The 27,365-nt window shown below is 39.1% G+C and overlaps 4 protein-coding genes across 15 annotated transcripts in view; 1 reads left to right on the top strand and 3 right to left on the bottom strand.

The window, feature by feature from the left end:
* Positions 1-249: 249 nt before the first annotated feature.
* Positions 250-6,303, bottom strand: MKKS (MKKS centrosomal shuttling protein). Of its 2 annotated transcripts, XM_066177818.1 has the most exons (5): positions 5,833-6,303; positions 5,301-5,718; positions 4,651-4,826; positions 3,881-3,991; positions 250-3,319 (listed from the first exon to the last, which is right to left on the bottom strand). In XM_066177818.1, exons 1-5 carry the CDS (start codon positions 6,289-6,291, stop codon positions 2,879-2,881), a joined length of 1,605 nt encoding a protein of 534 aa, XP_066033915.1. In that variant the 5' UTR covers positions 6,292-6,303; the 3' UTR covers positions 250-2,878. The 2 variants fall into 2 exon arrangements, with proteins under 2 accessions (XP_066033915.1, XP_066033914.1); XM_066177817.1 differs by having other exon boundaries at positions 5,301-6,303.
* Positions 6,304-6,334: 31 nt separating this feature from the next.
* On the bottom strand, positions 6,335-10,008 carry LOC136286352 (uncharacterized). Of its 5 annotated transcripts, none has more exons than XM_066177831.1 (2): positions 9,940-10,008; positions 6,335-6,724 (listed from the first exon to the last, which is right to left on the bottom strand). In XM_066177831.1, the coding sequence occupies exon 2, from the start codon at positions 6,675-6,677 to the stop codon at positions 6,528-6,530; it is 150 nt and encodes a 49-aa protein (XP_066033928.1). In that variant the 5' UTR covers positions 6,678-6,724; positions 9,940-10,008; the 3' UTR covers positions 6,335-6,527. The 5 variants fall into 5 exon arrangements, with proteins under 5 accessions (XP_066033928.1, XP_066033930.1, XP_066033929.1 ...); XM_066177833.1 differs by lacking the exon at positions 9,940-10,008 and adding an exon at positions 9,111-9,345; XM_066177832.1 differs by lacking the exon at positions 9,940-10,008 and adding an exon at positions 8,955-9,094.
* LOC136286351 (uncharacterized) lies at positions 8,289-8,927 on the bottom strand. The gene is given in 1 exon segment (XM_066177827.1): positions 8,289-8,927. A coding segment is annotated over 1 exon segment (240 nt). The 5' UTR covers positions 8,588-8,927; the 3' UTR covers positions 8,289-8,347.
* The window catches only part of SLX4IP (SLX4 interacting protein), a 72,113-nt gene continuing 54,430 nt past the window's right edge, over positions 9,683-27,365 (top strand). For 3 of the 7 annotated variants that reach the window (XM_066177824.1, XM_066177822.1, XM_066177821.1), the window contains exons 1-2: positions 10,470-10,723; positions 10,922-11,072. In XM_066177824.1, coding sequence (XP_066033921.1) covers positions 10,665-10,723; positions 10,922-11,072 — 210 coding nt within the window. In that variant the 5' untranslated portion in view covers positions 10,470-10,664. Of the gene's footprint in view, positions 10,153-10,469; positions 10,724-10,921; positions 11,073-13,623; positions 13,673-27,365 lie in introns of those variants that run through there. The other 4 variants (XM_066177826.1, XM_066177825.1, XM_066177820.1 and 1 more) reach the window with 3 other exon arrangements.

Here is a 27,365-nt window from a genome sequence, read left to right as displayed (position 1 = left end):
TCCAATATTTTAGCAAGGATTTGAGTTATTTTAAAATCTCTTTCTTTGTTCCTGTGCAGCGTGTAGTTTTTCACTTTACATCTGGATCTTAGAACTCTTCCCCCACAAATCTTTCTTCCCATTTTATAGATAGAAGAATAGACAGAAAAAGATCTGAGATATGGTTCAGAGTGACTCTACAAATTCACAGAAAAGAAACAGAATCAGTGAAGAACAGGTACTATGCATTCTTAACCCATGCCAAAATAATAACATTTAATGGTGCATCTGCTTGAAATAGGTCACAATAAATAAAGATCCCTTAATTAAATCAGCATTTTCAGGCTTTCACTTCAAAGGTTTAAGAATCAAATGGGAATAGAAATATCAAATACTGAACTCAGGAGTAGCTATATTACACTGGCATCTTACTTAAATATACTGACCTGAGTGATTATAATATCAGCATTTCTTTATTTCTCCTTCTAGGTCTGGTGCACGTACATAGCTGAGAAAGCTGGAAATGCTTTCTGTGCATTCCAGAAGTGCTAGATAATGCACTTCTTGTGCATTATCAGTGGAATTACTAAAGTCTAAATTAATCTGAGCAATCTGTGGAAATCAGACAAGACCGAGGTCATGATCGGAAAACACTTGTTTCCTAATACTTATGTAATGCTAATTTTTCCCACTGAACTTTAAATGCCAAGGGGAACAGGAATAAAACCATAGTGGCTTCTCAGAGGCATTACAACTGAGGATATTTCATTCTATCAGCTTTAAAACACTGGGGAAAACCCAACCATTTTTACACCCAAATTTTATTACAAAACATGAACGTTCAAAAAAGTTACTTTATGTTGCTGTTAGATTGAGTGAAAATTCTTTTTATTTGGATTTTAAAAGCTATCCAAAGTTGTACTCCTCCTATGTTACCCCTTAAAGATGAGGCAACACTGAACAGTAAAGGTTCAAGCCTACTGTAGTACAACTGAGAACTGAACCTATACTGTCCATAAACAGCAGAGCAAGCTGCTTATTTAATCTTTTTTGTCACAGTAGGAGACAAAAATTAAGTGTTACTAAAATTATCTATATATGAAAAAATCTTTAGTTCACGTATAAATGAATTTTTAGCTACTTACCAAAATTAAATTTAATTTGTTCAGTTTTTTAATCCATGACTTTCTTTTTGGGAGAGAATAACAACCATTGTCAGCTTTGATTCAAGACCTGTGATTCTACCTTCAGATATCAAGACAAAAGAACACTCACAACTACTTCTACTTGAATATTGTTTTAATTTTCACTTCACAGCTGTAGTCACTAAACTCAACATTTTCACACTGCATAACAAGCTGCTATTATAGGAAGTAAAATAGTATAATTCAGCACTCTGAGCTGGAGAATCATAATTAGATGAAGTATTACCAAGATTTTTCTGTGCCTTAAGATATGCACCATCATTTGTCTTCATTATTCCTGAAGTTTTCATATAGTCCATGGCATATGGGAGGATCAAGATATAAAAGCAGCCTTTTTAGTAACCAGCTTTCAGCAGCCTCCATTCTCAAGCCTTGCACAAGCCCCCAAAGGATGCCTTACAGCACTGAAGCAATCATTTCAGGTCATAAAAAGATAAAGAACTTTTAATAACTCTTCATTTTTTTTCCCAGTGAGAAAATGATTACTTATGTTCTTAAAATTAAAAGGACTTTGTACTAAAGGTCTGGAAAGATCTGGTTTTAATTACATATTTCAAAACTTGAGTTATACATAACCATTCTACTGCTTACATGCAGTAAACAGATATATTAAAAACTTAAAGAGAGCAGGAAAAAAATAAGCAGACTAGACTACAACTGACTGGGATGTTTTCTGGAAACACACCATAAACAATTTGTCCCTTGTGAGTGAAAACAAAGAGGGAGAAGAAAAGTGGCAAAGAAAATGAGTTTAAGTAAGAAACTGTAACACCCTTTTTGATCTTGCATGCAAGCTGAGAATGAGAAAGTTTTGATTATTCAGTCTACAGTCTTATTTAAAGATCAAAACAAGTCTGAGCAGCTTAAAGCCTTACTTCATTAAAGAAGCCATGCACAGTCAAAGAGTTAAACTGAATGGTAAGTGGAACATTCTTTCTTGCAGCTTTGCTTAAATGACAGAAACTTCATTATAGACTGCCCTGTATTCCACAGAAGACAATCAAGGTCCACTTGACAAAAGCTTTTTCCACCCAGTCTTCCATTTCTTTTCAAATCTTCCATTACCTATGTGCTACCTTAAGAGCTCCAGGTTGAGTTTTTGTAACTTGTTAAATAAATTACATATATGAACTAAAATCTTTCAGCCATTTAGAAAAGGAAACTGCATACACATACAGTATACGGTGACAAAAACTTCAGAACAAAATTAAAAACAAGTGGTTCAAGATATCTGCTAAGCCTTTTTTACCTACAAAATTAAAAATACCAGTGATAAAAATCTGCTGCAATATAAAAGTCTCTTTGAATGTGTAAAGCTTTTGCTGAAACTCTACACACAGCATGTTTTCTCAGCAAGTGAATCCATTTCTCTCATTCCTTTGAAGATGCCACAGAGCTAGCCAATATCCAAAACTTTCCTTAATGCAGAGGGAATAGGTTGAATATTTGAAAGTGGTTGAGAGCACAGTAGATTAACATTGAGAAGAGTATTCAGAGGCCAACTGATGAATTTAAAATTTCTGTCTCCTGTCCACATTCCAACCAATTCTTTATATATATATATATATATATATATATATATATATATATATATGTATAATTTTTTATATATAAATATTTTAACACAGTATGCTTTACCCTGCTTTCAATTTAGTGTTGTCTTGCTATACAACACAAATCACAGAAGATCAAAGCTAATTTTGATCTTCAATTATGTATGAAAGATCCAAAATCAGGTTGGCTGTCTCCAGAGCTACTTGCAGGCCACTGCACTTGGCAGCAAAGCAATCCAGAGTCAGGAGGTCAGCAACTTTTGCTGAGGGCTCTTTAGGGCAGCCCTGTATAACAGGAGAGCCAGACTGGCCTTGCAAAAACCTCCAGCTGAGGTCCTCTGTGTTATCATTCACCCCACAGCCACATCTTGAAACTAAATCTGACCACTTGGAGACACAGGGAGAACCTGATGGAACAAACCAAGAGTGTCCATAAACCATGTCTGTAAGAATTTCTTCACCATCGTGACTCAGAGAGTGAGCTACAGACTCCAGGGAACGGCAAAACCCTTCAGCAACCAATTGGTATTGTGTCTGAGAACAATCTAGGTCTTTGAAAGTGCTGGCAGGCAGACTAGAACTCTAAAAAAGAAACCAGAACCGGGAAAGCAAAGTTAGAACGCTGTTTTACAGAAATAATTTTAAACACATATCATACTGCTGCTTTTTTTTCCCCCCAAAACAGATGGTTCAGTTCTAACTAAAAAATGTTTAAGTCATGATTATCCCACAATAGGAAAGAGTCAAAGCGGAGTTTTGCATTATCATCTTTCAATATAAAAACTCAACATATTTTCAACACTTAAAAACATGCAATTACTATAATAGATACCTAAAGAAAGACCAACAAGTACAAATACACTGTTAAGTTAAACAGATATAATTAAAACTGAGTGCTTCAAATAGACCCCTTTATTTTATATTAGTAGTTAGCAAAAATGCCACGTTAATCAAGAATGAGACAAGTATTTTAACTGTTGTAGTGTTTCTACAGAAGTTCTGGTTCCTTATGTATATTAAGCATCTTTAAAATGCCACATTAATCTAGAAAGAGACAAGCATTTTAACTGCTGTAGTGATTCTACATAAATTCTTGTTTCTTAAGTATAGTAAGCATCTTTAAACCCCTTACATCTTACGTACCTTGTATCTTATGTATGAAGCCAGGTGAGTTTCTGTACAGCCCCCTCCTAATAATGCCAAAGGTTCCTTCACTGTTAACTGTAACACGTGTTCTGCAGTTTCACAGACACGCTGAAAATCAGGAAATTCTTGTTAGACATACCACGATTAATAGGATTTGTCCTCATTGAAAAAAAAAAAAAACCCACCGGAATAATGTTTTCAGTATTTTCTGGTACAGATTCCATAAACTTGAATTACATGTGGACATAAAGCTGCTGAGGGATTTCCAAGACCGTGTTCACTTAATGAGAAATTGCCTTTATTTGTCCACGCTACGGAAAGGCAGAAATAAAAAGCTGCATTTTAATCCTTCTTTTTTCAAAACAGAGCTATATATAAAAAGTCAATCAGCATCAATGCCATTTCCAGACCAACTGTTCAATGCAAAATAATACTTGACTATCATTGCACGTGTTGCTGCTGGCTTTTTGCTAGGCAGTTTTGATTTTTATATGCTCATAGACCAAGTAATGAAAACGAAAATATTTATCCAGCACTGGCCTCAAGAACAGGTGGAAGATGTACCCGTCCCTAAACAAATTCCTGTATTAAAACAAAGGCATTAAATGAACATGAGCACTTCAAGGATTTTGAAATTCTTGAAACAAATAATTTATGTACTGGAAAAACTGTGTTTCTAAACTCAGTGTACTTAATATTTCTCAGCATTTTATTTCTCCATTAAAGACATAGCTTTCCAATAAAAGATTTGAAGAAAATTTGCCTACCTTCAACTCATCCCATGCTGTTTCACTTCTGTTACAGAGTATCAGGCTGCAGATAGCTGTGTCCACAGGAATTAGATGTAGAAAATGCTTTGAAGCAAAACTCTCAATGCACAAATCCTTCAAACTGCCATAACAGCCAGGAGACAATGAATGTATGGAAGCTATAGGCTGTGAACCTGTCAATTAAGAATGGAGAAAACACTATGTGGTACCATCAGAACAGTTAGCTGATGCATTTCATAAAGCATAAACATTATTCCTTTTGGCTTTTTAACTTATATACATTGTTCAATACCTGACATTTCAATTCACACAGGAAACCACAGAAACCAACACATTTAGATTGCAAGATCTGGTGGCAGTTTGAGATAAAATTGTTTCATTTTCCTTGAATCAGTTTAAAAATAGTTGCTGGAACTGGATATCCCTCATGCAGCAAGACCTGTGGTATGCCACCATCAGGGCCTGCAGAAGACCAGTATCACCTCAAAAAAGGGTTTTTAGACTAGAAAAGATCAACTCTTGCTCAGCTGCTAAGGTAGGAAAATAAGAGACTCCTTCCTCTGCAATGACACCACCCCAGGTCACCTTCACCTTGCAATGAGAACTCCAGGACAGTGTTCCAGAGCAGAGAACTGGCAGCCTGTTACCTGTCATGCGGCCCAGGGGCTCCATCACAGACAGCCCAGCCCTGTCCACAGCGAGGACACCGTTCTCCTTCAGGTACTGTTTCAAGGAGGGATGCATCACTTTCTGGCACACTACAAGGCCCATCTCATCCTTAACCAGCTGCTTCCCCACATTCAGCAACTGGTTCAGCTCTGAGACTTCCAGAGAAATGCCGTGATGGACTGCGACAGTTCCTTCCTCAGAGTTAAAGCCGTCACCTGACATGGACACACTGAAAAGTGCAATCTTGATCGTGTTTGAACCAGTCCTTTTGACAGCAAGTGGTTCTCCCAGTTGGATTTCTGGCGCTTCTAAGAGCAGTCCAGGAAAAACTGCAGAATCCACAACTCTTCTACCTTTCACAGGTATTATCACACACTTCCCTAAAACAGCATTAGTCTCAACATGACATGGAACAGTAAATATAAAAGCCTTTAAAACCAGTGAGGTGAGATGATCAACTTCGGTTTTATTAAGCATGCAAGCAGGTTTGCTGGTTAAAATGCTACGTACCAAACAAGCAAGAGTCTGAACACTGCTAAAATCCACTGACACCCGGCAACCACAAGCCTCAGATTTCAGGTGGTCCATGCACAAACTCAGAAGATGCTTGCTTATTTTAATGACAGTAAAAGGTGCAACGTTCAGGCTCCTGAAATTTTCAATGAAGCCACAGCAAAGAATGGCAGTGAATAAGCCACAGTCACTGAAACGTGACACGTGGTTCCGTACAGAGGCTGTCAGGACACGCAGCACGGGCTGGCTGACGGAAAGGTGCCCCAGGAGGGTTGAGGATTGGGAAGTGGTACAAACACAGCCCCCCACACCATTGTGGAGCTGTTTGAGTCGACCAGCAGGACCGTAGGAAGATTTTAATATTCCACTCAGCACAGACAGTGACTGACTCACTGCATCTCTAGTTAAAGGCTCACTAATAAATAACGGAGGCTTTTTAGCTTCAAGGCGAGACATTTTGAAGGTAAGATTTTAATTCTAACCAACAAAACATTTCATTTTTACTTGGATCTATAATTCATTGCACTTTTAAATTTTAAGAGTGGTACATTTTAATTCTTTGCAAGTAAGGATTATTATCTTCAGTGTCAAACAGTATATATAACATTCGTGGAACTACTCATCACAGCTCTCTTAAAATCAGGCTTAAATCATGTTGCAAAACTGATAAATAGTGACAACAGGAAGCTATTTCATTCTCCACGATCTCTTTTAGCTTCTGAACTAGATTGAGCAGACTTTTTTGCAACAAAGTTTACAAGCATGGTTCCTAAATGGACACCTATAACTGACAGTCCTGCTACAAGCAGAAAATTCTTTCTAATCCAGGAAGTTTTCTTCATCTTTTCTGGCAACAGTCAGAGATGTAAACCTTCAAGCTTAGTTATACCTACAATAAAAACCAAAAAGATATTAGAATAATCTCATGAAAATATTGTATAACTTGACCTATTTTAATTTTCATCAACAAAAAAAAAAAAAAAGCCACAGAAGGATAAATACTGTATCAAAAAATCATTTAGGTTGGAAAAGACCTTTAAAGTCGAGTCCTGCTGTTAACTCCAGCACTGCCAAGCCACCACTGAACCACGTTCAGAAGTGCCACATCTATGCATCCATTAAACACCTCCAGGAATGGTGACTCAGCCACCTCCCTGGGCAGCCTGTGCCAGGGCTTGACAACCCTTCCTGTGATGACACTTTTCCTAATACCCAACCTAAACCTCCCCTGGTGCAACCTGAGGCCGTTTCCTCTTGTCTTTCCTCTTGCACTTGTTACTCGGGAGAGGAGACTGACCCCCACCTGCCTGCAGCCTCCTTCCAGGTGGTTGTAGGGAGCAAAGGGGTTGCTCTGAGCCTTCATTTCTCCAGGCTGAAGAGCCCCAGCTCCCTCAGCCACACTCCTCACGACTCATTCAGCACCTCCATGTCCTCTTTGAAGGGCGGTGCCCCTCACCAGTGCCAAGCAAGGGGACAATCACTGTCCTGGTCCTGCTGGCCACACCACTGTTGGTCCAGGCCAGGATTCCCTTGGCTGCCTGGGCACACGCTGGCTCACGTTCAGCATTCCCAGGAATCTCTGCAGCCACTCCTCCCTGTAGCTCAGCCCGGGGTTGTGACCCAAGTGCAGGACACAGGACTGGGCCTTGTTGAACCTCAATTGGCCTATACATTCTAGAATGCTTTTTTAACTAAGAAAATCTACTAATATGATTTTACTACAAACACAGACAGTGCATCCATTATACCTGTTCATTAACAACTTCAATTCTGACCACTGGTCTACGTTGTTACCAGCAGGTCTGTAAGTAGCAGGGTACCATAAACTTCACTGAATTGCACTGAAGTATCAAAACTACAGAGATATCCACCTGATTTTACACAAGGACAAAAGAACTCAGCAGTGCTTGCCAGGCAACAGAAACAACAGCTTTTGATGCTCAAACAACTTTAAGAAATCTAACTCTAGCTAAGGTTTCTTACTTCAAGATGGCCACAAAAAAAGTCTTTTCAGTTCTTAAAATGGTAAAAATCTAAATCAATGTTTATTTATGGTTCTATGCAAACTCTACACTATTTACACTTGTACTTCATTTTGTTTCGTTCTCTATTGTAATCACCATCTCGACTAGAACAGAATATGTTACTATGTAAAGTCACAATATTTTCTGGGCAGTTTTAAGCCTGAAAGGACACAGTTATAGATCCACTCACAAGAATTTGATTGCGGTCCTGGAGCTTGTTTTAAAATACCTTAAGACATATAATAGCCTCACTTAATTGATCTCGTCATGTGGGATTCAGCAGTCGTTTTTGAGATTTATGATGGACTTTTTGGGTCCATGTAGGTACAAAAAATTAACTCAGTTGCAAAGAAGAATAAAACTCTGAAAGACGGAAGTTAGAACACCAAGGCTGTATCTGTTTGAAAATTCTCAATTAATTCACCTTCTCCCTCAAAGACACAGATACCACTAATTAGGCGACTTACCCCAAAATCACAGTACTAACGCTATTTTTCTTTATTTTTGCGATCGCTTTGCATCATGAATGCCAGAATCCTAGGTTCTGGAACAAAATCCTCTGTTTTCACTTGGAAAATAGGACTGGACTTCTAGTAATACCAGCCCCAGTGCACTAGCCCCAGGCTAGTTCCCATTACAATCAGAACTTTGTTGTCATTCCAGAAGGTTTTAAGACCCATTGCAAACTGGCATCTACCTAGGTAAAGATAATTTATTATTTTAAACATATTCTAGAAATCCTTTTTTTTTTCTTACTCTACAATAACAACACTGAACAGATGAAGCTGAATGTTAATATCTTTAATTGCAGTGCAGCAGATGACTAAAACACCAAACACAAAGCTTTACTTTGTGAACCTAAAAAAAACCCCCCAAAATAAACAAACCTCAATTCAGACATTTTGAAATGTTAATTGCTGCATTTGCTTCGAGCTTTGGCACGCTAAATCTTAAACACAACAAAGCTTTATCTAATTACAAGCACTACTGCTCAGAGGGGAAATATTCGAAGCCCAAGAGCAGGTTCAAAATACACCTTCTCCCCTACAGTTAATAAAATCCAATGAGTAGCCGAGCTCCTAAAGGAATACAGACCTTTTAAACTGCAGGCAAAGCAAGGCGTGATGCTTCCCACACCACTTTACCTCAGCGCAGCTTTGCCCGACCACCTTATGGTGTTCAGAAGCGGCACCAATACGAAGAGAGTAATAAACTGAGCCTCATATAATAAGAAACTGGGGAAAAAACTACCTTCTAGGGGATTTCGCAGGTATACTCAGATTTTATACGGAAATGCCGCATTGTTTTGAGCGGCTATAAAAAGCTGTAAATCGGAGAGGAAACGCTCCTACATCCGGATAACTCCATGGCCCTGACAAGCGCAAGCCGCCCCTACCAACCGCCCCTCCATCGGCCACGGAGCCCTCACAGCCCGCTCCTCCTCCTTCCCCGCCGCCTTGAAGCGCGGGCGGCGGAGGAGGGAGCAGTTCCTCAGGCACAGACCGCGGGCACGGCGCACCTGACACTTCTCCCCCCTCTGGGAGGGAGGAAGCGAGGAAGGTACAACCGAGGAGCCTTCCCGCGGAGGAGAGGACTCACCCGCCCCCTACGCGTTCAAACGCGCCCCGGCAGGAAGAAGAAGAAGCAGCGAAGGAGGCACGACCCCGGAGGTGCCGCCCCTCCCCGCCCGCCATTAGCCGAGCGCAGCGTCACTCGCGGCCCGGGCCCGCCTCGGCCGCTGGCGGCCATTTTGCGTGCGGGCAGCGCGGGGCGGGCGGCGGCGACGGGCGCGGCCATTTTGGGTAGGGCAGAGGAGCGGCGGGAGGCGGCCGCGGCGTGGGGAGGGGTATGGCCGCCTTGTGCCGCCCGGCTCTCGCGGCCGCGCCTGGGCCTCCAGCCCCTCTTTTCTCCTCCGTTAAACCTCTGAGGGGATGCTCGGAGAGCCGGGGCTCTGCCGGTCGGCTCACACCGAGTCTCCCTCAGCCGCTCTGTTCCGTTCTTCACTCCCGCTCAGCCTGGCCAGGCACTGGCTACGCTTAAAAATCTGTGTATATAGCGCTAATTTTTTTTCCTTACATACCTGCTATTGTAGCCACTCCGCCTTACACCTGCGCCTAGTTGCCTGAGGCTTCCTGTGGGCGGGCACAAGTGCCCCGGCCAACACAAATTCAAATGACTTTGTTCCCTGACCTCCGCTTTTCCCTAGCTCTTCTGCTTTCCCGTATTCACTTTTCCCGTATTCACTTTTCCTGTATTCACTTTTCCTGTATTCACTTTTCTTGTATTCACTCCTGTAAGTACAAGAAATACTCCTGTGAATACAGTCATACTTCTCCTGTGTTCACTCTTTTCTCTACTCCTGCAGTCGCTCTCAAGAATATCTCGTTTTATATTCATGTGTTAATGAATGGGTTTGTTTTCAGTTTCCTTTATAGTTGCAGAGTTTATGACCGTAGCCGAAATACAAGTATTTAACGGCTGATCTCCGTGCGGAAAGGAGTATAACTTTCAAAGATGATATAGTAATTTTTCAGTGTTAATTTTGTTCAGCTGTCCCGTAAGAGTTAAGATAATAGTACCTGTTTCTGGTGGCCCTTTGATGCTCCCCAGAACCTCTCCCTCTAGTTCTAGGCATGCTTTTGTCTCATGCTTTTGAAACTGAAATGTTGAGCCTTAAAGGTGAATGGGCAGTTTATGAATGAACAGGTGTGAATAACAACGAGGACAGAAGGTGCTGACCGGCTGGAAAACTATTTTTCAAAGGTTAAGTGGCGTAATTGGCAACAGTGGGCATAGAAATCCCGAATGGCAAATGGGAAGATTGTAGCGTGTCTTTTCGGAACTAGAGATGCTTCACTGGATGTGTGAGTAGCTGAGCATTGCGCTGCTCATCCCAAGCTTAGGATGCACTCCCAGAAACTGACAAGTGCTAGGCGGGAAAGTTCCGAAAGCTCCTCTTTTATGTTGTGATAGTCAATTTCGAACTACAATAGTAGTTAATATCAACTTATCCTACGAAGTTCCTTAATTATCGTTTGTTTGTTTGTTTCTGCCGTTTTCAGGTGCCCCCTCTCCCCGCGTGTGGTAAAGGCACCCGGTGATGGGCAGTGTGTGAAGTTTGCTGCTCTGTCTCCAAGTGTATGCCAGGAGTTTTCAGTTCCTCGTTCCTCCCGAGTCCTGTATTTCCTCACCACAGGAAGCTGCTTTGCTGAGGTAGGATGCTCTTCATCAGCTGGCAGAGGACACTTGAGCTTGCTCTCTGGGTGACCCTGTTTTCTGGCTTCTCCTGAGTATCCACCACTCCATTTAACTCAAATTTAAAAAAAAAAGATATTATGCCACATTATTTTTTAAGTGTGTCTAACTCTAGCTACAGGCAACCTAGGTGTTTAATTCTAAATCACGTCTTTGTGCACCTGTATCAACATTTTAGGTCTTGGATTACTACACATCCCACATCAGGACTTTATATATATATATATATATATATATATATATATATATATATATATGTATATGTATATGTATATGTATATATGTATATGTGTATATATATATATATATGTATATAATATAGTCTTGTGAGGAGGTTTTTCTGCCCTATTTGCTTATCTTCATATATCCTTATGTATGGTTCACTTTAGAGGTGTGCAACATGAGAAAAAGCATTCCATGAGACAGAATCTTGCCATCAAACAGTAGCAGCTGTAGCAGACCTGTATTTTTGGTGTTTGTTTTTTTTTTAAACATGGGAAATGGCGAAGTATTTTGGGGCTAGTTGTTTTTTTTTTTCCCTTGAACATTTGATATGCGTTTTTCCTCATCTTCTGATGTCCTAGTATTGAGTATTTTTTCACCTGTGTCACTTCAGTGATTTCCCTGATGGTTCACACATAAAATATTTTCCTTTTTGTTTTCTGTGGATTTGCTTACATTTTGTCTGTCTGCTGCATTTCCTTTGTCTTATCTTTGTGGTCAGTGCAAAGAATGGGGTAGTTGGCAAACTCCCAAAGTCAGCTTACTCCCAGGAAGAGCAAACTGAACCAAAGCTAACTTGTCTCGTGTGTCCTTTTTATGTTTTTCTTCTATTATTTTCTAAATTGAATTTGGAGGGGATTTCTGCCTGCTAGCAGTCCTCACATGAATAGTATTAGATGTATTGCAACAGTATCATTTGGAGAGTAAATTGTTATCAGAAAGAAATCAGTGATGCCAGGGTAAGTTCAGCTGAATTTACTGCATCACTGAACTGAACTGGGGTGTCTCAAGTGGTCCAGAGCTCTGTTCCTTGCATTGTGTTTCTCAAAATGGCCATCAGTAAAGTTGACAGGATTTAATCTGATAAAATGAAGAAGTTTCCAGGGCTGTTTGGTGCAAGGGAGAATGATGGCACAAGGCATGGTGGTATTCCAGCTTCTGTGTGCAGGACTGTTAAGAATTTTAAGATTAAAATCATATCTGCTATGGTGTGTAGTTGTAAAGTGGGTGTTTATTTTGTTTTGCACTTTTTTGAAGTTAAATAGTGATAACGACTGCATTTTGAAACATGTAATTGTAGTGCCTGACAGAAACACATGTCCCCAACCTGACTCCTGTCCTGAGATTTTGACTGCTCTATCACAGTACTTAATTGAAGTATGCAATGACAAATGTGTACACATTCCTTAATTTTTTTCTATACCATCGCCTACAAATTTGACCACATTTGCCATTTAAAGAGATTAATCCTTTAGGAAACTTTAGATTACAAAAGGCAGCTCGTTGTGGTTTCTGTTGCATTTCATTTATTGCAGACAGCAGCAACTGATTTTCTTTATTTTGAAGCTTGAGCTGTGTTGTTTGGATACTCTACCTCCTGCCACTTTACTGAGACTCTGCTTCACTTGGTTTTCTGACCAATCCAAGTCTCTTTGTTGTCTGTTGGCTCTCTTCCTACCCTCTGTGAAGACAGAATGTATCTTAGTTTTTGTATTCCTGGTTTTTGTAGCTGTTAATTTGGTACCATAGGGCCCATTGCATCTCTCTTCTCAATCCCAACATTGTGGAGTTAGCTGGAAAGACTTTATTGAGTTTAACTTGATTTTCTCCTTTTCTGATAAGTCAGTTTTTGGCTCCTGTATATGTGGAGGATGATGAGCTTCCCAGCTAGCTTCAGTCTGTGACTGTAATTGCCACTTTGGAAAAAACCCTTAGCAATTAATTGAGGGGTTTTTCTCGAGCCCAAGGGAGTGTTCAGCTTCTGGTGCAAATTAACACTTCCTGAGGTACTTGGAATGGTCTGAGGCAGAGTCAGGGGCTGTGCAGCTCAATGTACTTTACTCAGGATCCCAAATTAAGTGATTTAGGTCCTGTTTGGGATAAGCAAGAGAGGAGGATTTCCAAAGTTCACTTTCCTTTTGTGCAACCACCGCAAGATTCAGGTTATGTTGCTTCATGTGTGTAGTACATAATTTTAACTATACATAATGTGTCTATATGGTTGGATACCATAAGCTATGAGAGAAAGAGTTCTAACTTTGTGTTTCCTGTGTTGGATGCAGAGTGCCTGGACAGTTATGAGGTTCACTAAAAGAAACTGACACAGCTAGCTAAGTAATTTTCCTTTAAATAAGAGTTTTCCTTGGTATTTTTTAAAAGCAGAGTGTAGGGTTTGAAGAACAGAAGTCATGAAGTAATGAGCCACAGATGTGAAATTCCTTCTTGATTGCTGTAGAGACCTGAGTGTTTCTCCAGTGCTGATCACTTTTAATTGGTATTTTTATAGGACCAGCTTACACTGACCTATCATGGCATCCAACAAATTTGTCATTAAGGTAAGTAGAATGTCATAACTTAAAAACGAAAATCTGTAGTACTGCTTAGAATGTGTCTGTTGATACTAAAAGTGCATCCTTCAGGCTTCTGGTCATAGAAGCATACTTCATATGAGCTTTTCTCTCCCTCTGGAAGCAAACTTGGAATTGCTGCTTGACAGTTCATGGCAGAGTGTGTCTGGGGTCAGCTGAGGATTAAAATGCTGTTGCTAAAAGTGGTTAGTTGTGCAGTGAGAATTAGAAACTCTGTGAATTCTCAGTAAAGCACTGTTTGCTACCTGAAGTAAAATTTTGGGTGGATTCTTTCCTTACTGTCATCTTGTAATACTATTCATGTACTTCTCAGGTTTAAGGGTTCCTGGTTTAAGGTGTAGCAATGTTCTTAAACTATTTATCACACTTTACATTTTATTTGTTTCTTTTTGCCTCTTTTTCCATTTTCAGGGATTTGTTTCATGTGCAGTAAAATGCCATTGAAGTTCATTTTGCAAATAGTCCCAGACTTTTGGTTATGTGCTGAAGAGCAAAGCTTTTCAAAATTCTGTTTTCTGTAATGAGCATAGCACTTCATAATTCTACTACTGTAACTATATCAGGCAATCAATAAATAAACCTAACTGTGATTAGCACAACATATTATTCTCTTAAAAGTGTTTTTCCCAGGAGTTTTCATAACACAACAGATTTTTCCTCTCTGGGTATGCTTGGAATTTTTTGGAGGGCAGCTACAAAATCCTTCCTGAGTGATCAGGCAGTGGAAGCTGTCGAAGCTTGGTTTTGTGGGTAACCAACCTGTTCGATGAGAAGACCAAGCACTTAATTTTTGTGTGCTATGTGTTCTTTTCCAAGGAAAACTGCTGTCATTTAGTGGGATATTTGCTTTATATTTTTACTGTTTAACAAGATTATAAACCTTCGGTTAACACGATCATATTATTCAGTGCTGCTGAGTTGATAAAGGGACTTACGGGAGAAATGTCTTTGATTTTGAGCACATTTTAGCTGATACTCTGAGTCAGTGCACCACTGATGTGGGTAACAAGAGGAGCTGAGGCTGAAGGCATTGCTTTTCTCAGCTGAGAACTCTTGAAGTCATCAATATTCATGTAAGTTCCCAAGAAAAAAAGTGGTGTGATTTGGAACGTCTTTACTCGATAAAAAGCCTGAAGACACTTGGTTTCTGACCTGCATCATTACAGCTTCATTATTCAGCAAGGATGTGTTACTGGTATTCACTTTGGGCCTTGCAATCACCAACTTTAGCATCCCTGACTGCATGAGCAAGGGCTGGGTCCTCATTGAGGATGTCTGTAGGTAAACAGTATCACAGATAAAGCTTTTGAAAATGCTACTGAAATACAACTTCTTCTTTCTTACAGTATTTGAGAAATGAGAGTAAGTTTTTGCATGTACCAAATGCTGACAATTAACTTGACCTTGACTTGATTGAAATTCACTTCGTGCCCAGATTAACATTTTACTTGTTATGTCAGGGATTTTGTATGTCAAGTTGCACTTCTTTAAATTCACTGGATTTGTGTTTCATGGGAGTATTTTCTAAGACTTTTCAGCTTTCACATAAGTTTTGCAAGGAAGATCTCCATGCAGAAGATTCTCCATTTAAAACTATTCCTGCTTGTCTCTGCAGGTGGAGTACAGAGAATACTATATTCTTTATCTTAGATTCCTTGTGTTTAAAATTGATGGGAGCATTTTACAGAGTCTGAGAATGTTCAGGACAGATGTGCTGGAGCAAGTCCACAGGAGGGACATGAAGGTGATAGAGGGATGGAGCCCTTCTCCTGTGAGGAAAGGCTGGGAGAATTGGAATTGTTCAGCCTGGAGAAGGCTTCAGGGTGATCTAATTGTGGCCTTCCTGTACCTGAAAGGAGCCTACGAGAAAGGAGGAGAGGAGCTATTTAGTAGAGCATGTAGTGACAGGAAAAGGGGCAATGGGTTAAAACTGAAGGAGAGTAGGTTTAGATTAGATATTAGGAAGAAATTCTTCCTCATGAGACCGGTGATACACTGGAACAGGTAGCCAGTAGAAGTTGTGGATACCCCATCCCTTGAAGTGTTCAAGGCCACTCAGAGCCCCATCCAGGCTGATCTGCTCTAGTGAAAGGTGTCTCTGCCCCTGGGAGGAGGTTACAACTGGAGGAGGGATGGCTTCCAAGATCCCTTTTAACCCAAACCACTCCGTGATTCCGTGTTTCAGGTGCCTCACCTCGTCTTCTACATTCTCTAAACTTTTAGTTTTTGTGAACCTTGTGTATGTGAACCTTTCTGATAAGAGAATGAAAAGTGAAGGTTATCAGTCTGTCAAATCTTAGCCGACTATCCAGTAATTAAGTGGAATCCCTCTCTTATTTAACTTCTTATTAGTGCGTGTTTTATCTGCGGATCTCTGCACCCTGGTGTAATGGCGGGTTACTGCCAGTGGGGGGAGCAATTGGTCTGCTTTTGAGAGGCCGTCCTAAGCTTGGCTTTATGGGCAATTAAAAGGGATTGAAATAAACTAATTGACGCAGTAAAATAGCTTTAAACCTTAATACAGAAACTACACTTAGGTTCTAAACACACTTTCTGCACCTACCAAGCAGCTGGATGATACAGACTTGATTTGCAATAGATAATGTTTTATGCAAGTTAATTTGATCATCAATTTTCTATTTTATTTTATATTGGTACTTCATAAAGCATTGCATGGTAAAATACCCCCGGCATATGAATTTAATTAATCTTTCTCTGTGTGTTGCTAAAATATTTTACTGCTGTTCTGAGAAATAAATCTTAACTTTAATTGGTGAGGCTTAAAGCAAAATCTTGAACTCTATATGGATTTCAAAAATAATATCACTAGGGCCTTGTTTAAAACTTTGGACAAAGTAGAAAGAATTTCTCTTCCAGAATTGTGTAAATTGACTTTATTCATGCCAAGCTGCAGAACTAAATATAGTAATTTTTATGGCTGCAATAGAAAAATTTCATTTACTGTTTTGTGCAATTTGTTCATCTGCCAAAGACGGAAGAGTAACTTGTTACTACATTTCAATAGCTCAGCTGAAAGGGAAGCTTTTTTTACTTTGTTTCCTACTTGGAGCACTGTTCTGTCTCCGTTTTGTAGGCCTTAGATTAAGATAATTGTAGTTTCAGTGTTCCCCCTGGTCATCCAGCTCCCTCTGTAACTGATTTTTCAGCGTTGTTGCTCCTTGTTACCAATTTAAATTATTGCAGGCTGGACATGTATGTAACTTTTTAAATCCTTCCTACTAAGTTTTTGCTTGCTTTAAGTGGCAAGTTCATTTGAAACAGCAAGCAGAGCCTTTTTTTTAATATTGGGAACAAAGACAGAAGTACTGGATATGATTGGACAGGAAAATGACAGTGGGATTGTAATATAATCAGTTTGTGTCCTTTGTTTTTTTACATTGAGGTATCCTAATGAAATCATTAAGATACTGAATTATAACCAAAGGCGTCCTAACATCTGTCTTTTGAATCTTAGGGATGCTCCATGAAAGAAAGCGTGTGTAGCAAGAACATTGATTATAGGCTGGAGCAGCAGGTAGAAGGAAGTGGAAAGCCATGTTCCTGTCAGACAGTGTCCCAGGATGGACTGACAGCTCTGGCTGGGTCATTTTAGGGTCTGCTCACACACCTGGGGATTGTCTTGGGTGTGGAATAACAAGATAAGAATTTATTTTGAAGTTTATTTTGATATTTTTGATGTTTTCTTTTTTTAGCTACCAGTTGAAATGTAATACAGTGACAGGACATTGGCGAAGATTTTCCCACCAGTTGTGCCCATCTGGGTGATTCTTAGGTGACATCTCAGAGGACCTGACAGATTGAAATTCACATTTCTGTGAAATGTGTCCATTGAGTCAGCTGATCAACATTCCTGTAAATATATGGTTAAGCCATAATATTTTTGTGAGAAAGTGACATGTTTTCTTCTTCTCCGGAGTTGTTTGGAGAGAAAAAAAAAACCTGTGGAGATGAGTAGGTTTCCTTACCTGATTTTTTATTTATCTCTAATCCCATATAGTGAGTGATAAAGGATAACAGATGTGTTTACTGCTATATTAACTCCACAGATACAGGAGTGCAGTGCTCTCAAGTGGAGAGCAAGGATAAGGAATGCTGTTTGTACTTAAAGTCAATTTTTATGTATTGTGACTGCTCAGAGTTATGAGACTGATTCTGCAGCTGCTTTTTTGTGTACATAGTTGGGAGTGTGTTAGCATTCTGAGTTTTGGTTTGAGAATTAGGGGTTTTTTAGAGGGTACTTAGCTAAATTAACAAATAAATACAGTATTTCTGATGTTCTTTTCTCCTTCACTGCAAAATAAAGATATTTTGTTTGTGAAATTCCTGTCCTTAGAATACTCACAAATGTTTCAATAGAAACATGCTAAGATTAGGTTTCTGTGATTTAAATAGAATTTTCTAAAATATTCTAAAACTGAGGTACTGGTGTTCTCCGAACAGATTAAGGGTTGTTGAGTTTTACATGTGTGTTCTTATATTTGCTGTTTGGGTCTTCAAAAATTAAGAAATAGTTATGTTGACCATTAAATAGGGGTTTTCTAGGGATGGAGCTTTCCTGAAGTGGTATTGCTCAGAACAGCTGGAAATACAGGTGGTTGAAATTGGTATTATCAAGCAGCATCACACTTCACTCAGCTGTCATATTTGTTTCTGTATAAATGGATAAAAGAGGATACTTGTCTAAAAGGGCTTAGAAGTCTTAAAGAAAATGATGAAAAAGGGGCAGGAGGGAATGTGATTTAAAATAGGAAGTGCAAACAATAATAATGGCTGTAGGGACATCTATTTAGTTCTCTTTCTTAATGCTCCATTTCATTCCCAATTTCATGGGACCAGATATGGAATGGCTAAAGTGATGAGTAAATAAGTTCCAGAAGAAACAAAAGAGGAAGTTGGGAGGTGGAAGGGGGAGGAAAATTAAGTGTACAATATAATTCTAAATCTCCTGGAGTCAATGGAAGTTTCCTCACTGACCTCAGAGGATTAATTTTCAAGCCTAGGGAAATGATGAGTGGATGAAGAGTTGAGAGATTAAAGTGTTAGCAGAAGGAGAAAGGAATAGGAAGCCAGAGGGATAAACAACAATAGTGGAAACACTGCTTTCACGGGGATCACTTCAAATAAGGAGTAAAAGGATCATTCGACTTGCATTATTTCTTTTGGTAATTCAAATCTGATTAGTTTTTAAAGTACCACTTGTGCATGAAAATCAGGTTTTTTTGCTAACTGTGAGCTCTGTACTGCTGTGGCAGTGATATGGGATTCTAAGTACCCAGCATACTAAGTAATGTGTTATTTCTTTAATCCAATTAATTCAAAGATGTGAGTTCCATGATACTTGCCGTGTGCTTTATTCCTGACCAGCACTACCAGATTTTTACACCTCCACTGTTCAGCTTTGTGGAGATCCTGGTGGTGCTGCCTGCTTGACCCCAGAGTCCAGCCCTGAAGGAGGAAAGGATGGGAAACTTAGAAGCAGACTTGATTCTCCCTGAGTCCAGCAAAACATGAGGGCTTAGCAGTGATGCTGCATGGGGTCACCAAGTGTCTTTAGGTCCTGGGAGAGGCTTCAGCTTATGCTGTAGGTGAAATTCTTCAATTCTTTCCAGTGGGTTCAGATGGAGGTTAGTAGGCTGGGAGGTGAAGAGAGCCATGTTTCATGCAGTACCTGCCACAAACAGTTTCATGATGCAGGGATGTAGATTTTGCTCTTGATGTTATGATAGTGAAAATTTATTATAATGGTTTTTTGGTAATTTTTCATGTAGCCTCCTCTTACTTTGGACAATGCGGATGGATTCTAGTATGTGGGAGCAATCTGAATGTTTGATGTAAGAGTGTGTTCTGACAGGACTGTGGAGTAAAGGGGAAAGGAGTGACTGACAACACATTTTTCTTCTTTCCTGATGTTTCGTCCATGTAGTTCACAACTTCCTTAAAAGGCATCTACTTTTTAATAGCAAAATTATTGCTTAGTTTCAATTCTCAAATAAAAGCTTTATTTCTGGCCATTTTGTGTTCCAGTCTGGGGACATTTTGTGCTCCCTGCAGCACTTACTCAACCGTGACTTTGCAGTATTTCTCTTGAGTCAGGAGCCAGACTTTGCCTTTAATGGTCCCACACACAACATTTCATTGTTGTGCTGCAGTCATGGCTGTGCACGGGCACCCATGACGCTCAACTATTGTGAAAACCCTTTAAACTGCTGATAAAATGATGACTCATGGTCACCTGATGAAAACAGATTCATTACCATGACTCCAGAAAGTTTAGCTCCCATGGAAGTGTTTCACTTCCCACACTAGTTCTTCTAAAAGAGATGATGTTGCAGTTATTTTCTAACAGTTGACAGCTGCCCAATTAAGTGCGACAGCGTGGTTGGCAAAAACTGGAATTCCAGACTTCTTTTAATAATAGTTTAAGGAACTAAAATCTGTATGAGCTGTGAAGCAGTCACCAGCATTCTTCACAGTGTTACTTGGAGTGATTTCTAATCAAATTATACATTTTGGATTTAATTTACCACTACTGAATTAAGTTCTTTTTACAGTGGATCTGACCCAAACCTCACTGGAGTCAATGGGTTTTGGATCAGAGCCTGTAGGAGTATATTGGTAGCATGCTGTAGCTTAACTAAGGACATGCTAATTTATTCCATAAATGGTCTTCCTCAGTCCAGTTTATCTCTGGTTTTAATGTATTGTGTTTGTCTGTCATGTCAGTGTGTAAGGAAGTTAGGCTGGGAAAATATGGAAAAGTAATACAGCCAAATAATAAAATATAAATTGATTTTAATTCCAGTACGAAATGAGTAAAATTAAATCCTCTGCATTGCTGACTTGTGATTCCCCAGGGACTGTGACAGGATGGGTGAATTAAGATAGAAATATGAAAAAAACCTGTTACATTAGACTTGGATGTGTATGATTTTATGTTATAAGGCAGAAAAGTTCTCAACAAGAATTTGAATGTAGGGTAGTGTGGGATGGCTAATTCACTCTTAAATGATCGGGTGTTTGGTGAGTTTTGTCCTTATCTAGTTTCCCTCTTGACTGAATATACTTCTGATACACAATGCTTAAGAACATCACCACATTAAATTACTCCTAATGTGTATGATTGAAACTTGCTACAATAATGACTAATATAAACAGATGTTGACGAAGTAATTCATGCTTTAAAATTTAACATGCAAGCTCCCACGTGTTTGTTTGTTTTTGTTTTTTTTTAGTTACATCTTCACTTCTGCTTGGGTTTTTTTCTCATTTATTTTCCAGCTGACTCATTTTAAACTTAAATGGTGAAGATCATGTATTTATTTTGTGCCAAAAACTTGTCTAGGTTGAGAAAGAATGGTCTCATCAGAATTGAAAATTAGCTTTAGGTATTTAAAAAAAGGTAGAAATAAGATAGATTTCTTGGCTGTTTTAATATCAATCATATAAGCTTTGTCAATGAATTATGTATGGAAAGTGGTGGCTTATTTGTGTGGTGGTGTTTGTTTTCTCCCTGAATACCTCTCCACCATTTTCATTACCACAAGCAATGTTGTAATGGAAAGGCAAAGTGTTGCAGATTTAATAAAGAAATTAAGTAATAACATTAAAAACCCGTTTGAAATACAAGCCCCCAAATGGAGTGAAGAGGTCTTGACTGAGAGAAGAAAACTCTCACTGCAGAACACAACTTCTGTACAGTGTGTCTGAACTGGGGCCTTCTGCTGTGGTGTGGTGGTGTTTTTTACAGAATCTGTTTACTTCTGCCTTTGTGTGATGTTGCTTGGCCAAATGAAGGAAAGAATAATCACCTTTCTACAACCCACAGGAGTCAGATCAGCTGTGTGTGTTCATTTACTCACACAGAGATGTGGGGAGTGAAGGTGGCTCTTGCCAAGCCGTGGTGTCTGGCCTGTCACATGTGAAACTCACCTGTTCTTTATTTCCCTGCTTCAAGGAGTGCAGTGCTCTGAATGATTCCTACAAGAAAGGCAACTCTGCCTTCTCTGCCTTCTTACTACAAAACAGTCCTTGTAACTAACTGCAAGTTTTTCACTTGGGAAAGTGGGAAAAAGTAGTTTGTGGTCTAGAACATGTGCTGATGTTTTGAGCCTAAGTCTTCACTTCTGTGATTTGAGTGTTTTGCTGTTGGCTGTGTACGCTTTGCTAGGGAAGTAGGGTCCATTTATGAAGCCTTAAGGGCAAGAGCCATCTTTCTTGTGTTTGTACTTTTTTGTCTTTGACTTTCACTTCAGGTTCTTTGCTGTTTTTGTTATAGGTGTGTTTTACAGACAGATCCTCTTGCAGGAAATCCTGAATCTCCATGCTTTGGCAAAACAGAGATTTTATTCCTTTTTCTGTGTAACTTGCCATGTGCTATGAGATAGCATTTGACTGGAGAATCACTGTAAAAATGTTGCATCAAAGCTGGTCGGAGAATAATCAGTTGTGAGTCTCGAGGGAGAGTGAGAACAGAGATAAGGAAGAATGACACAGTGGTTTCCACCCAAGAAAATGTGTCATAGCCACAGAACATTTTCTCAGCATTTTCATATCGTTGATGACTGAGGTTTGTGAAGTTACTTCAGTAATTCTATCCTCATTTTACTCTAAAAAGTTATGCAATGAGTGAGCTGAACTAAGCTCTGTTCTGTGAGCAAGGTCCTCTTTGCACATCCCTGCTTAGTTTCCAGGAATTAGTGTGATGCCTGGCATATCTGACACCACTCAGCTGGGGAAACAATAGTTTATATAAAGTATAGTTAAATGCAGCCTTTCAAGCTTGAGCCAATATTCTCCTGTTGTAAACTCTGAGGATCGTCTTTGTTCATTGAATATCCCAGTGATTTAATAGCACTCATAGTGGACCAAATATACATGGCTGTGGTTTATCCTGCTTTGTATCATACAGATAAAGGCTGAGAGAAAAGCAATGTGTAGATCTGAGCAGAAAATATTTGCCGAACTGAAGAGTTGGGAAAGAGCTAACTCTTGGGCCATTAAAGAGGATCTGTTCAATGCCAAGATCCTAGGATGTGACAGTTAGGAAGGTCATGCAGAATATAACTTTCCCTCCTTTATTTTGACATTCCTGTTGCATAAAAATAGGAAGGAGAGACGTTTGAGCTGGACCAGAGTGCGCTGCCCTGCCGTAATAAGGTAATCTTCAGCAGTGGAAAACAAACCTACAAAGAGTTATTCATTCCCTTTGTTGTATTGTCTGCAAGTCTCTGGTTCTCATTTGCCTGGGTGTTAAATTGACACAGTCACAATCCATGGTTCAGGGAATTTATAAACAACTTGGATGATAGGATTAAGCCTGACACATCAAAAGTTGAAAATGAAACCCATAATTTAAAAAAAAGCAATCAAACATCAACATATTCTCATCTCAAACAATAACTACAGAGTGTTTGGAGCATAACATAAGATAGCTGAATAAAACAGAACAGTGGTTAAATCATTGGCTGCCATGGGTAGAAGAATAGAGAAACATTGGTTCATAGATTTCTTCAGAAAATTAATAGAATTTGTCACTAGTTTTAAGTGATTATATGTCAATTTATGTGTGCTTCAGTGAATTGAATTGAATATTTAATTTTGCTTTTATTTGGGGGAAACAGGGTGGTGTGTAGAGATGACCTCAAAGGAGAAAAAAATGCTAAGGAAAATGTGTCTTTGTCTCTATCCCTTCACCCTGATAATTGGCAGGAATTTTGATTTGTAAAATATTTGGAGGATACAACTAGGGGTACTTTTTGATTATGAACTGGAAAGAGATTTAATTACAGATGCTCAGCATATTCTACATAGCTCAGAAAACTCTTTGCTAATTTGAAGCCGTTTTCTGTAGGGTTATTAGAGATGGTTCATTTGTTGTTGCTGTTTTGGAGAGGCCTACATTATTAAGCATGTAGGAACTGTTGGGATTTAATCTGGTTTTGTGAATTCCTATTTGAACTATGATACAGATTGTGGAAAGGAAAAATCCAGTGACGAAGAATACAATAAAAATAAAAAATTGTAAGTTCAGAAGTTAAATGATACTCAGATATTGTTAGAACCTGCCTTTTTAAATCTTTTGCGAGCATCAAGAAATCACACAGTATTTCAAGCTGTACACCTAGAAGACCACTTAAAGCTCTCTTGTTGGTAGCCAGTGCTGTCACAAGGTGAGGAAACTGTTTTTCATATACCATTATGGGGCAGCATTCACACTCCAAGCAGAGAAAATAAAGCTGGCAAAATATAATTTCCGGATTTGTAAAGTAGGCCAGGGTATTTGAGCTGTGACAAAGTGTTAAGAGTACCGGTGATGATCACACTCTTAAAACCTAACAGAATATTTGATCTTCACTGTGGACTGCAAATCTAAAACTAGTTTAGAAGGAGAGAATGCTTCAAAGATTTTCTCTACAGAGATACTGGTGACTTTCTCTTGACATAAGTGGTAATTTCAGAAAAGGCAACATAACGGTACTTAAGAAGGTAAGCTTGTTCACCAGAGCATCTAATCTGTAGTACTGCCCAAATCCAAATTATCTCTGCTGCTGCTGGCTGCCATCATATTAGTACTTGGTTTTGAAATACCCCTTCTTTCTCGTTGGATTGCCACAAAGATTTGGAGCTTAGGCCCTGATCAGCAAGTGGCTTGCTCGTTTCTCTCATTTGACCATCTGCAAGGCAGTTCAGTGACCCTCAAGATGTTTAGATTAATTCCCTTGTGTGCTCAGTAATGCTTTGGATCTCTTCAAAATGTCCATATGCTACTTGTTTAAAAGTTAAAATAGTTAGGCATTAGTCCAAATCAGCAATGTTTTGTAGTTCTCTTGTGGGCTGTGTGATGGAGGTTCCTGTGTATTTAGGGTAGGGGTTCCAGTTTTTTCCACAAAGTGAAAACATTATGAAAATTGTCTTCATTGAGGGTTCATTCTCAGCAGCAAAGATCTCCCTTGCTCTTATTGTTATTGCTGTTTACAGCAGCACTGCAAAGAGGCTTAAAAATCAGACAGAACTAGAGAAGGGAGTAAAGTGACAAGTGGCAGGGTCAGGGAACAGGCTGTGGAAGGTCTGTCCTACAGGCTGGGAGCAACTGTGGCATAAGCTGTTACCTGCATGACTGCTGTTGAGTTGCAGGGGAGTCTGGATAACTTTTTTAATTGCGGATAAATGCAGATAATAAGCGTAAAAATGCAAAAAAATTGCCATTAACTTCCTGAGGAACAGATTGCACATGAACAGGTGCTGGGATTGGAATGAGTACTCTGCTACCTGAAGAGAAAGGCAATCTGCCACTGAATGCTTGTGTGTTCTGGAGTTTCCCTCTGTGACTTCCACAGGAAAGTTTTGCAGTTTGGCATCGTACAAAATAAATTCTCAGGCTTTCCTTTGTTGTTTGCAGCTCTCTTCAACAAATCCACTAATATTTCTGGCCTAGAACAAGAGCTGAATGTTTACAAACAACTCCACACTAAAGAAATGTGTAGCATAATGCTTTATTTACCAAAAAATATGGGTTCCAGCAGCCAGGCTCCAGTAGGCAGGCTGCCAGGCCAGTAGAGCTGTGGAAATCCTGTAATGCTGCTTGGGTCTTCCTCCCTGGGACACTTCAGCCAAGGAGTGGAAAGTGGGGATAGTGCACTGCACTCCTGCCTGGTTACAGAGCCATGCTGCTTCCTCCAGGAAGCTCAGAAGGAGCCCTTTCAAGGGTCATTTACAGTTTGTTTTTGCAGTGAATTACCCTCCATACGAATTTCTTTTCTGTTGGCTACTTGAGCGTTTCTCTAATTTGGGAAGTGTACTTTTAAAGACTTAAGGTGACATGTTTATTTTTCTTAAATGCTTATGGAACAGAAACTCAGCCTCATGAGGGATGTGTGTCCCAAATGGAGTTGGAATGATCCCGCAGTGTTAATTCTGTTCATCCATTATGTTCCTGATGTTTTTTTTTCCTCTTCTAACTTTAATCCTGTACTTTTAGAGAACAAGCTGTTTTGAAGGACTTTGCTTTCTGTGCACATATTAAATTATCAATAGGGTGTAAGCATGGGGAAAACTTTATAGATTATTTCTCCTTTCCCCTTCACCTTCCCACATATACAAATGAACAATAGGACCAGAAATCTGCCTCACACCTTTGGACAGATGCATTCTTGATACAACCTTGTGCTTTCAATCCTTTTTTTTTTTTTTTTTCCCTCACTGAAATCTTAAGAATTTCAGCCATGGGTAGTGATGTTCACAGATAGATGCTGGAAGGATGAGGGTCTCTGCTTTCTGTTGCTGGCTGTGGCAGGAAGTGTCAATTAGTGTGAAAAACACTGAGAGTTCTTGCATTGAGTGATTGAAGTAAATATTTTTTTTTTTGTTTATTCTTCATACTTGCCTTTTAAAATTGCATGTTTGCAATGATTGCTAGACACAGGGAGAGGGAGGGTGGGATAGTTTGATACCCTTTATGTTTGGTACTGTTGGCAGTCCTTAGCTGAGTGCAAATGGTAAAGCTACTAATTGGTCTCCATGTAGTACAGGGAGCTTGCATCTCCTTAATGATTTCACAGCACTCCTTCCTCTGTAAGGCTTTGCTTTTTATTAAAAGGAAAAAAAAATGTTGCAGGATATTTTTCCAGTGATTCTTAAGTAAACTTATAACAGTAATTTGTAGCAAAATTCAGCCAAGAATCAGCAGATTGGAGGTTTAAGACAATTATGAACTAGAGTTGTGAGATATTTTATGCTTGTATGAAAATTAGAGTAATTTAATGCATTTTATGTGATAATACAAGTGAAATTATAATTTCAGAATGTCTCGGCTTTTAGCAATTACAATGTTTATTTTTCTTCATTTCTTGATTTTTTTTTTTCCTTTCTAAGCAATGTAAAGGGAAGAAAACCTAATTTTTCTGTGGAACAAGTCCTCTGTTTGCTTTTAGAAAAGCTTTGTTCCAATTTTTTTTTTTATTAATTACTTTTAGAAAAGCAAGTAAAAACTTTGTATGTAAGTACATATATGCTCATTTTCAGAAAGTCAAATCTCAGTGCTTCTAATATTTGCAATCTGGGATTGATTGTAAATATAAGAGGTTATTTCATGCTGCTTCTCTTTATATTCATGGTTATGATACTGAAATGTTAAGACCACACACAGATAACAAGATCTCCAGCCACTTATGCATGTAAACAGTCTGGCTTTTTACAAAGTGGAAAAATATTTCTTGTGCAGTATTTTTAACGTGATCAGCATGTTAAGGCTTAATCTGCAACTGTGTCAACATTTCTTTGGCTGTAACCATTAATTCTGTAGCCTCTTGATAATATGTAAAATGTGAGACTGGTTTGTTTACTACTGGGATTTGTCAGCAATTACTGTCTGCATTTAGCTTAGTGCTTTCAAATATATAATAGATCAAAGAGTTATTTTGCATCATCACTGCGGTTTTAGTAAAACAAAGGACCTTTTTTTTTCACCCAAGCTGGCTTTGAGACCTTCAAGGGCCATTGGAGCAATAATTTTCATAAATATTGTACTTTTATCTGTTTGCTATTGGTAGGCACAGGTACAATACATTAAATAACTATCTGTAGCTACTGTTTGACAGGAATTTAGCTATAGGCACCAGAATGTTCATCTGTTTGAGCCCCA

The sequence above is a fragment of the Chamaea fasciata genome, unplaced genomic scaffold (genome assembly GCF_029207755.1).
Source record: "Chamaea fasciata isolate MVZ Bird 193981 ecotype frontalis unplaced genomic scaffold, bChaFas1.0.hap1 SCAF_3, whole genome shotgun sequence".
In the NCBI taxonomy this organism is placed as follows: domain Eukaryota; kingdom Metazoa; phylum Chordata; class Aves; order Passeriformes; family Sylviidae; genus Chamaea; species Chamaea fasciata.
Note: the sequence above shows the minus strand (reverse complement) of the source record. Positions and strands in the feature narration are given on the sequence as shown.

Bases quoted from the DNA above. Each gene is read 5' to 3' on its own strand.
- MKKS (XM_066177817.1), bottom strand. From the start codon at position 6,291: ATGTCTCGCCTTGAAGCTAAAAAGCCTCCGTTATTTATTAGTGAGCCT. The intron at 3,992-4,650 runs GTAGGCAAATTT...CCTGATTTTCAG, and splicing joins CAGCATGGGATGAGTTGAAG to CGTGTCTGTGAAACTGCAGA. The intron at 3,320-3,880 runs GTACGTAAGATG...TTTCTTTTTTAG, and splicing joins CTTCATACATAAGATACAAG to AGTTCTAGTCTGCCTGCCAG.
- LOC136286352 (XM_066177831.1), bottom strand. From the start codon at position 6,677: ATGAAGAAAACTTCCTGGATTAGAAAGAATTTTCTGCTTGTAGCAGGA.